The sequence below is a fragment of the Chlorocebus sabaeus genome, chromosome 19 (genome assembly GCF_047675955.1).
Source record: "Chlorocebus sabaeus isolate Y175 chromosome 19, mChlSab1.0.hap1, whole genome shotgun sequence".
Lineage (NCBI taxonomy): Eukaryota > Metazoa > Chordata > Mammalia > Primates > Cercopithecidae > Chlorocebus > Chlorocebus sabaeus.
Window position 1 is genome coordinate 27612502 of NC_132922.1, and position 11146 is coordinate 27623647.

Sequence of the window (11146 nt, forward strand, 5' to 3'; positions counted from 1 at the left end):
GCTCTGGGCTGAGATCTGGAGGTAAAGAAGTCCTGGTTAGGAGGGCACAAGAGACCAGCCAGAGGGAATTACAAAAGTCAGGGGTGGGCTGCCAGAGGCTTGGACCAGGTGGTGGTAGAGAAATGGGGAGGAGTGAATGGATTCAGAACGATGTGGGAAAACTGCTGGGCTCAGACAACAGCCTGGTGCGTAACAACAGGAAGGCTGGGGTTCCTGGTGATGTGGACAGAAAACCTTTCCATGGATGAGAAAACAAAGGAGATTCTTTAAAAGTCAGGCAGCAGACACTCTTGGCAACATGGAGAGAATACACAATTGTTTGAAGGGAGCAGAGAAAGCACCATAAAAAAGACTCACTCCATGCTTCCTGGAAACAGATGATGTTGACTCCACACATTGCAGCCACCTCTACGATAGCCTTTATGCGTCTATGAAGGGCAGAGACCTGAGAATTTAAAAAGGATTAGAATCCATTTAGTTCTATTTGTAAGGCAATTTTTAGGATCTCATCCTAATGCATATGGAACAATCAATGCCCACCTGGGCAGGTATGAGGAGTAGGGTGGGGAGGTTCTATATTTGGTTATCTCCTGATGTCCAACATCTGCATGAAAAGCTGGAGGTGCAGAGGCTCTGGGGTCACAGACACTTTGACACTGCCTCAGTTTCCTCGTCTGGTAAGGGGGAGACTGCCACCTGACCTGTGGGGTTGCTGAGAGGCAGGGATGAGGATGGTGCTGCTTCTGGTTCAGGGCCCACGCTCACACCATCTCCCAGGTCAACCATCCCCTTGGCCCAGGACTCCGCTCTCCACTGTCCTGCCTTCAGAGGCAAGCCTTGTCCCGCACTTATCCTACTTGTTCTACTTATCCTGTGTGTATCGTATCATGGAATGCCTCGCCTCTCTGGCTCTTTTAAATCCCTGTGCTTTGGTGTGTGCTGCGCCCTGGGCCAGGAATGTACTTCCCTCCTCCCACCTAATCTTCCTGGAGGTGTTATCTATGTCACGTGTCGCCCCTCTGTGGGCCTCTGCAGACTCTCACAGTTGTAGGCCAAGTGTCAAGGTAACTCGGCATCCACTGGCCTTCGGGAGCCATCGTGTGCCGCTGCTTTCATTGTGTGCCACTCTTCCTCTGGTGTCTTGTCACTCCCAGGACCCCACAGGCTCCTTAGGGATAGGAAGAAAGCAACCTCATCGTCTACTTGTCCTTGGCACAATGCCTAGCTCCCAGGAGACATTCAAAAGTGTTTGTTCAAAGACAGACCAAAGGAACCAGGCTGAAAACCCAGAGTGCACAAACTCTTTACAAGGCCTATAGTCTCCTCCTTTGAGAGGCTGTGTACCCCACGGCTTTGTGAGTATTTGCTGACAGCATCAGCCCCACAAATACACATTTGCTTGGCGTTAGCAAAGCTTTTTGCTAACTGTGTGGGTGAAAAAAACATAGCTGGTCCTACGACTTGACAGTCTGGGATGATAGAGGGGACATATCCACAAAAAAAGAATCCAGACACAAAAAGTGAGAGAACTGAGAACCAGACATCTGTGAATCCAACAAAAGCAAAGGAAGGACCAATGTGAATGATGATGCAGAACCAAACCTGGAATCCAAGAGACCTTAGGTTTCTCCAGAATCCCTAAGAATCCTCAAACACCCTGTATCCTGAGGAAACCTGTACAGGGAAATCCCTGAAAGTTTGAGCAGCTGGAGGAATGCTGTGGAGAAGTGTATAAAACAAACCACCTGTGCCTGTGACAATATGTTTCTTCAGGGAGATACCAGATGCTGTCACCTTTATTTACTAACTCTGAGGTCATAAGCAAATGCCTATCTATTCCTGTAAGCCTGCAGGTACCACAGCTGACAGACTTCTGGGTATAGCGAGTCCCCACCCTGAGGATTAAGGCAGAAGAACACACGGACAGACGGTCCTGACCAGTATGTGCTGGTTGGCTGCCTCCTGGCAGGCAGCTGAGAGGCAGTGTCCCGTGGAGAGCATGAGCAGGCCAAAAGGGCACCCTCCTGGTTGGTAAATGGAGCTTCAGATCAATAGCTGGAGAGAAGTGGAAAGATCAGCGAGGAGGAGGGAGAGACAGAGTAAGAACAAGGCGGCAGAAGAGCCAGAGATGCAGGCTGGAGGGCTGGGGGGAGGCCAGGGCAGGAGCGTCTCTGCTACTGCTCTAGGGATCCAAGCCTGCAGACCTGGAGTATGTGGCCAGCCAGGGTCTGCGGGTGTGCTCCAAAGGGCGAGCCACAACCCCGTTTGTGTATTTATTATGGTCAAAAGAGTCTGTACCTGTTCTGCCACAGGGGCATCTGCAGGGAGGGGGGTTCTGTTCTGAACCAGCCCCACATGCACGATGCGGGGTCGTCTCAGCTGCTCCTCCGCTGCTTCAAAGGCATATCCCTGCAGTTCAAAGTCTTCTCTGGAGGCGGCTTCGAAAGCTTCCCTAGGCAGATCAAGCTTCCTAGATGGGCAGGAAAGAAGAGGGAAGGTGCAGTCTGCTCCACTTAAAAGCCCTCTCCCATTTCCTGTAGTTATTTATCAGTCAAAGAGGTGAGTATGTCCTGGCTAGAAGGTGCTCAGTGCCAGGGCCCAAGAGAGTTGGGGAGCAGGGGGGTCCAGCCATGACCGAACACTACACTGAACCTGGACTTTACCTGCAGTTGGCAGGGAGACCTCAGCAGAGAGGCAGCACAGTTAGGCCTGGCAACGGGGAAGCCAGTCAAGAGGTTGGTGTTTTAGACTTGCTAAAATCAGGGTAGGAATTAAAGTCCTGGCAGTCAACACAGAAAGGAGGGAATAGATTCTCAAAAGTGTTTCTGAAACAAAATCAGGACTATGCTGAGCCTAGAGTGTGAGGCAGGCTGTGGGAGCAGAGAAGGGCTTGGAAAATGAGGCTCAGGGGACAGGCTGGTTGGAGAGGCCATGACCTGGGACCATATGGATGACCTTGTGGTGAATAAAGACCCTGGCTAGTCTGTCCTGCTGCTTCTGCTGGGGGAGGCCAGTTCCACACCTGGTGTTGGGTGGGCTTGGTGGGGCCCAGGTGTTCAGATGGAAGCCTTAAATGCTCATCCACATTTGTAGTTTATTAACAAAGGCTAGAGAATTAGTTATAAAACACTTCACTGAAGTGACCATTGGCCGAACAGCAAATAACCCCTGATGCCTGTTGCACACCCAGAGGGGAAACCCATACAGGCATGGGATGGGACACGGCCCCTGACCAGGAAGGGCTTACCATCTAAGGGCAAGATGATTATGAAATACCCAGAAAACACATCAAAAAATAACCTGACAGTCATTATCTAATAATAATATTTCTCTCCTACTTTAAATCACTTTCTTAGAGACGTTTCTTTCAAAATCACAGCCCTGTCAGCCCAAGCCCCCTGTCGCCGCCCCCTGCCAGGCACTTTCCATGTGATGGCCCTGACAGCTCTGAGTTCGGTTCCGCCCCTGACAATCAGCCTGCTTTTCAAGTAGTCAAGGTTCCCTTCACTCCAGCAGGTTAGAAATAGCAGCAGTGCCCACACCGTGCCTCTCCTTGCTGTGACTGCCTTAGACAGCCCTCCCATCGTGCAGCGGAAGGGCACTCCTGCAGGCCTCAGCCTCAGGGCAAATCCCCTCTGGTGGACATAATCACGCAACTTTCCAGGATGTGTGTGTGGGTAGACACCGGGAGAAAAAGGAGCAAGGTTTATGTGTCTATTTCCTCGAAGGCCTGTGGGCCTGGGAGCCAGACAGCCCTTTGAGAGTGTCCTGGTGAACCCTGCCTGGCCTCTCAGCCTGTGGTCTCACAGCAGGAAGATGTCAGATGAAGAGCTCATCTTGGGTGTGGAAACATGGCTATAACCATCACCTGGCTGAAGTCTCTCTCCCCATCTTCCCACCATGCATAACCTCCATTACTTACCCTTCTTCCCCCAAGTGGTGTCTCCGCCTGGCCAGCCCTGAGGCTGCCCACCTCCTCATCCCCAGCTCCCTGCGAGCTCATTCTAAGCCAAGGCGATACAGGAAAGGCCGCTCCACCCTCCAGGATAGCCACCTTTGGGGCTCGGTTACCTCTTCCCAGCCACTCCTTGTCTACTATCTGGGCACCACCTGTAAGGCCTCTCTGCCCTTCCATTATCCAAGACAGTCCATCACCACATCCTACACTTCATCTTGGAGAACCTAACCAACTCTCAAGCCATACCTTGTGCAGATGCAGTCAATGATGTGCTGTGTCCACCAAAAGGCCGGGTATGGGAGATGCAGTGGACCACTGAGATGGACTGAATACTTATGTCTGCCCCAAAGCCATATGTTGAAACCCTAATCTCCAATGTGATAGGGCTCTTTGAGAGGTGATTAGGTCATGAGGGTAGAGTCCTCATGAATGGGATTAGTGGTCTTTTAAAAGACCCCCTAAGAGGGGGTGCTTGCTTCCTGTACCATGTAAGCACACAGTGAGAAGGCACCATCTACGAACCAGGAAGTGAGTCCTCACCAGACACCAGATCTGCTGTGGCACCTTGATCTTGGATTTCATAGCATCTAGAACCGTGAGGAATAAATTTACGTGGTTTAAGACGGGGAGCGAGACCGCAGCCAGGTGTTGGTTACAGCAGGTTTGCACACTCAGACAAGTGCTCTCCCACCTGACATCTTCCTGATGTGAGACCACAGGCTGAGGACAGGGCTCACTAGGACATTCCCAAAAGGCCGTCCAGCTACCAGGCCCACAGGCCTTTGGGGAAACAGACACACAGACCCTTCTCCTTTTTCTCCCTGTGATTGCCCACAAGTACTGGGAAGTCTGTGGTATTTTGTTATAGCAGCTCAAAAGTACTAAAACAAGCATCAATCAATCAGCCACTGCTCAGGAGGACAAGACCAGCAAATGAGCCACAACCTCACAGAAGGCCTCATGCTGCCACTGCCCGCCCTGGTCCCTATAGTTGGCTTTCAGACCCTCTATCCCTTACCCTGCTACTGAGGCCTCCTTGCATCAGGGCTTTCCTTCAAACTTCAAGGAGTAAAGCCCATCACTTCCCATCCTAGCCCCACCATGCCCTTCAGGGCCCCCACCTCTCCCACCCAGGGTCAGGCAGCTCTCGCCAGAGGACACCAAGTTCCTGCCTCCGCAGCAACCTCTCACTTCTGGAACTTTATCTTTCTACCTCTGATGGCTCTTTACCATCAGCGCTTTAAATAATTAAACTAGAGCTCTTTTACAAAAGAAACATGTGCTCATGGTGGGGGTGAATCAAATAGTGGGAAAGGGTATAAAATGAAAAATAAATTCCCCTTTCTATCCTACCCCTAGTCCCAAAACTCAGAGGCAACCCTTCTTAACAATGTTTTATGTCTCTTTCCTATTTTCCTATGTGTATGCATTACAAATACAATGGCATCATTCCGTATTTTCTGTTCTTCAACTTGCCTTTTTCACTTAATACACATAGCTTGGACGTCTTTCCCCACTAGTACCTATAGACCTCCACATCCATCACTGAAGCTGTTAGAGTCTCTCCCACTGAACAACAGAAGGGGACTGGGGAGGGAGAGAAGGAGAGGAAGAAAGAGAAAGAGGGACAGTGCTCCACACATGTCCACATGTTTACTCACTTGCTCTCTCTCCCTGCTGCCTAGGGAGCTTCCACACATGCTTCCCTGTCAGCTCAGGTCTCACCTCCTGGCCCCATCTCAGAAACTGCCACCAGCTTTATCATGGCTAAATCCAGCAGACTTCCTGCTGTCCCTGCTAGACATTTCTGAGCCATCTGATGCTTCTTTCCCTGTCTTGCCCCACAGTCCTCACCTCCAGAATCTCCCACAAAGTATCTTTCTCTGACCCCTTGAATATCCGGGTTTTCCAGCATTCTTTCCAGTGCCCTCTTTTGTATCTGCTCCTCCTCCACCTGGAATGACCATCTCCAGGGCAGCTAAACAAGCCCAGCCTCTCCCACCTGAGGCCCATCTCCACATAGCGAATAGCCCCTGAGTTATTTCCACCTGAAGACCCTGAAGCTACTGTAGCAGGTTGAGCTGTGTCTCCATCCTGACACCTGGAACCTGTCATTGTGATTTTATTTGGAAAAAGGGTCTTCCCAGACGTAATTAAGATCAAGATCTCAAGATCATCCTGGATTATCCAAGTAACCTCCAAATTCAAAGACGTGTGTGTGTTTGAGACAGGGCCTTGATCTGACTCCCAGGCTGGAGTGCAGAGGAGAGATCTTAGCTCACTGCAGCCTCAACCTCCCAGACTCAAGCGATCCTCCCGCCTCAGCCTGCTGTGTAGCTAGGACTACAGGTGCATGCTACCATGCCTGGCTATGTTTTTCTTAACATTTTATAGAGATGGGGTCTCACTATGTTGCTCAGGCCGGTCTCAAACTCCTGAGTTCGAGCAATCCTCCAGCCCTGGCCTCCCAAAGTGCTGAGATTACAGGTGTGAGCCACTGCACCCTTCTCAAAGACAAGAGACACCACAGGAGAGATACAGGGACAATAGGAGAAGGCCAAGAAAGAGGCAGAGACTGGCTGTCACAACCTAAGGAAAGTCAGGAGCCACCTGAGGCTAGAAAAGATAAGGGAGGATTCTCCACTAGGATCTTTGGAGGGAACACAGCCCTGCTGACACCTTGGTCTTATACTTGTTGTCTTCAGAACTTTGAGAATAAGTTTCTGTTGTTTCAAGCCACCCAGTTTGTGGTAATTTGTTACAGCAGCCCTAGGAACTAAACAACACTCAAACGCAATCTGTCCAAAGATGCTCCTCACCACATGAGTCGACTGGCCATCTGAGAGTCCAAGCCAGAAGCCAGCAAGATCCTCAATGCCACAGCTGTTATCCTCATTGGCTCACTGTCCACTGACCTCCGTGAAACCTCTGGAAGCCTTCTGTCTCTCCACTCCCAGGTACTCTGTTCACATCAGGCCTCTCATCTTCCACCTACTTTTTTCCAGGCCAGTCTTTTTTCCTTTCCTTAAATTTCAGCTTATCCAGTCGTTATTCCAGGTCATTTTTCACTCAGCTACCAGGTCAAACTCTTCAAAGGCTCTAACATTATCGGGACACAGTTCTGCTGCCTCAGAGACCCTAAGACCCACTCCTGCCTCCTCTCTCAGGTCTTCCTCAGGAGAGCACTCAATGACTAACCCTCTCACACAGTCTCCAAATGGGCATGTCCCCTGGTATCTGGGGACATGTACCCTTCCTGTCTCCCCTAGGATGTAGCTCAGGCATGATGCTCCTGGGAAGCCTTCCTGATGTCCCTCCAACCCCAAACACACAAACTCTCTCATGCTCTCCCTGCCTCCTCACAGTGTAAGGCAACCATCAAAAGATGGAAAGCCCTCAGGGGCAGGAACCATGACTTATCCTGGTATCCTCAGTGCCAGTGGCCGAGACTAAGTGCTCAATGAATGCTTGTTGACTGAATGACTGCTTCTCGGTTCTAGTTGTCTTAAAATGGAAAGTCGATGTTCTCTGGGGATTTCATCAGCCACAGGCAAAGGCCCATTTGGCTAATTCACTGAGCAAACATTTACTAAGCATTGTAAGTGGGCGAAGACGTGGTCTTGTGTGGAGCACACTGGGAGTCAGATCCGAGGGGCTAAGGGCTTCAGGTCCACTGGACCTTCACAGAGGTAGCTATGTCCAAATCTTAGACTTAGAGGAGTTTACAGGAATTTAAGTAGGATTAGAGTTTTTAAATGAGCAGTAATTTTTTTTATCTTCAGTTCGAAATGCCATTCATCGCCAAATCCCACACATTAGCAAGGACAGAGTAAGTACAAACGTTTACACCTTAGGGATAAAAGTTGAAAGGGCTAAATGCTGAGTAGAACAGAGCAAGAAAAGAGGGTAGGAAAAGGAGCCACTTAGTTATTATGAGCCCCAGGATGAAGCCTGGCAGTGATTGGTCAAGAGACAGCTGTCTCCCATTTCACCAGCCATTATCATCATCCCTCCTGCTCTGGAGTGACCCAAATGCTTAGATAAAATCCCTCTTGCATGGGCTGACCTCAGTCCTTCTCCAGAATGTGCCCCAGCCAATCACCTTTATGGAAAACTGACTTATCTTTTCCTAAGACTCTTCTCCTTTATCTCTCCCTGGCACCCACATGCTGTCTTTTTTACCAGGAAGATATGCCCATCCCACTCTTAGAATAAAGTAATTCCCATCCCTAGAAGCATAAGACACCCCTTGCTTTATTTAAGACATTTTCCTTAGGAGTCTCAAATCTAAGACACTTCTCAAGGACTAGTCTTTACAGATGCAGTGGAAATAGGAGCATAAGTGCATTCACTGGGAGGGGCTTTAAAGGTCACCCAGCCCTTTGGATATGAAGAGCCCTTTCTGACAAAGTTCTCTACTACCTCACTCCCAAAAAGCAGCTGTTCTAACTTCATCATCCACTAGCTGTGAAAACACCCTTGGATCTGAGGTCTAGCCTCCCTGCAGTAACTCCATAGCAGCTGTGGCTGGGAACCACCGATCCAATCAACACCTTCAGTTACCGGTAAACTGCTCTGGTTCCTGCTGCAGGTCCACCGCCACAAGGTCGTGGAGCCCGCAGACTGGCTGGACTCGGGGAGATAGAGAGCCCACAAACGAGCAAGGAAGTGGAAGGAGAGTTAGTCAGGGGCTGCATGCAGTCAGAGTTTGGATTTCAACCGAAGAGCCCAGGAAATTCCTTACAAGAGTTTTATGCACAAAGGAACAACAGGATATGATTTTTTTTTTTTTTTTGAGACGGAGTCTTGCCCTGTCGTCCAGGCTGAAGTGCAGAGGCGCGATCTGGGCTCACTGCAACCTCCGCCTCCTGGGTTCAAGCGATTCTCCTGCCTCAGTCTCCCAAATAGCTGGGACTACAGGTGTGTGCCACTACGCCCAGCTAATTTTTGTATTTTTAGTAGAGACGGAGTTTCACCATATTGGCCAGGCTGATCTCGAACTCTGGACTTTGTGATCCACCCGCCTCTGCCTCCCAAAGTACTGGGATTATAGGCATGAGCCACCGCACCAGGTCAACAGGATATGATTTACATATTAAAGAGATCCTCTGGTTGCTGCAGGTAAGAAATGCACTGAAGAGAAATAAGAGTGGAAGGGGAAGTATCTTTCTCTTTTTTTTCTTCTTTTTTATTTTTTGAGACAGGGTCTCACTCTGTCACCCAAGCTGGAGTGCAGTGGCAGTGATCTCTGCTCACTGCAAGCTCTGCCTCCCCGGTTCAAGCCATTCTCCTGCCTCAGCCTCCCAAGTAACTGGGACTACAGGCGCCCACCACCACGCCCGGCTAATATTTTGTATGTTTAGTAGAGACGGGGTTTCACCGTATTAGCCAGGATGGTCTCGATCTCCTGACCTCGTGATCCGCCCGCCTCGGCCTCCCAAAGTGCTGGGATTACAGGTGTGAACCATTGAGCGCGGCCGGGAAGTGTCTTTTTCAGCTTTGTGGACACAGTGTCCAGCAATACACAGCCCTCAAAGTCCTGGTGATGCACACAGCTTGCAGAAAATGGAAAAACTAGCGGCCATAGCTTGCCAGTGGGAAAGGTTCCCTCGCCAACTAAATGAGACAGCCTCTATTTCCAAGAATCAGCCAGAGGTCGGGTCACAGCAGGAAGGATGGTCTGGGGCCGGACAATCAGTACACCTGCTGGGTGCTCTGGCTGGAGACAGTGATCCAGCCAGACACCCAGAAGACAAGCCCGGCTCCATGGAGGAGGGTTGGGATGGCCACAGAGAAAGCCCTGGAGAGTAAAATCCCGTCCTTTTCCTTCCAGTTCCGGGCAACGTGGGGGAGAAGATATTTGTAAAGGTCACGCCAGAATTCTGCAACCCCCAAGGACCCCAGGGTCGTCCCGTCAAGACCTACTATGGTCTCTACCCGCCAATTCAGGACTTCTCACTGCCTCCCCTGAGCCCTTCAGACCCTGAGGCCCTCCCTGCCTGCTCCCCGAGACCCACACTCTGTGGCCCCAAGATCCCGTAAGTTAGCCTCTGGGCTGCCGACCTGAGTTCCTTGCCATAGAGAACGCGCTTCACCTCCTGCAAGTCGGGGAGCGGTAGGTGCTTCTCCAAGCATTCCTCCAGTGACTTCCACTCAGCGCCCGCCATGGCCATCCCCGCACGAACTGCCTGCCCTTTGCCCGCAGTGGGAGGAGCTGCCCAAGCCTGTTCAGGTGCTCTCGCCTTTATCTCTTACTCTCGCTCAGGGAGAGCTCACGTGGGGACACGCCCCTTCCTCGTGCAGCCAATCTGCCCTCCAGGGCTTCGCGAGTGGGACCGCCCCTGGCCTTTAGCGCTCTCGGCACGTGCCAAGACACGTTCCTCTTGCCGCTTCTGCGGCACACCGCCAATCAGCGCTCCAGGGCCTCGCGTGGGTAGGGGGAGGAGGGATTCTCCTCTTGCCCTTTGCCCCTTGCCCTCTGCCCCTTGCCCTTCGCCTCTCCTTTGGCACGCGTGAGATACGCCCCTCCACAGGCGGGACTGTGCGGAGCCCTAGCTCCTTGGCTTCAAGTCGGGGCTGAGGGTGTCCCCTCCCGCCTCCCTGAGGGGCCCTCGCGCGGGTGCCTCCAGGTTCCACCCCTCACCTGCCCCTTGGTGTCGGGGCCGGACCCTGGAGAGGTCTTGAGGGAAGCCTGGGCGCGGCCTCGGGGGGCTGCGGCGCGGGTCTGAGGTAAATGGTTCCAGCAGCAACCGCCGGGCAGGTCCCCTCCGGACCGCGACCTCCAGTCCGAAGCACAGGGCAGCCGGCCGGGTCAGCCTCCCGCACAGGACTACGGAGGAAGGTAAGGGAGAGTTTCAGTGTCCCATGGGGACGCGGCGGCTGCACTTCTGTCCGCTCCGGAGCCTTTATGTCTGGGGAGTTTTAACCCCCGAGGGGCCAGGCGCAGAGTCCAGGCCACTACCTGGGCTGCGCGTTCCCACCCCCGGCTTTGGGGCCGCGTTGGAACCGAAAGTCAGCTGCTCGCCTGCCGTTACATGCACCTCCGTGGAGCTGATACTGTAAAATGCGGGGTCCCCGGGCAAGGGCGCGTCCCCTGCAGCCTAGGACCCCCTTTCAGCCCTGCCCTCTGCCGTGTGTGCGCGCGCGCAAATATGGGCACTTTCCTGGGGTAGGGTGCGCTTTAGACTG

The 11146-nt window shown here is 52.0% G+C and overlaps 1 protein-coding gene across 1 annotated transcript in view; it reads right to left on the bottom strand.

Annotated features, from left to right (window-relative positions):
* The window catches only part of UPB1 (beta-ureidopropionase 1), a 32944-nt gene extending 22766 nt beyond the window's left edge, over positions 1-10178 (bottom strand). Inside the window, exons 1-3 of the mRNA XM_007975190.3 lie at positions 10022-10178; positions 2299-2470; positions 358-445 (exon numbers count right to left, since the gene is read on the bottom strand). Coding sequence (XP_007973381.1) covers positions 358-445; positions 2299-2470; positions 10022-10131 — 370 coding nt within the window. The 5' untranslated portion in view covers positions 10132-10178. The remainder of the gene's footprint in view (positions 1-357; positions 446-2298; positions 2471-10021) is intronic.
* Positions 10179-11146: the final 968 nt, after the last annotated feature.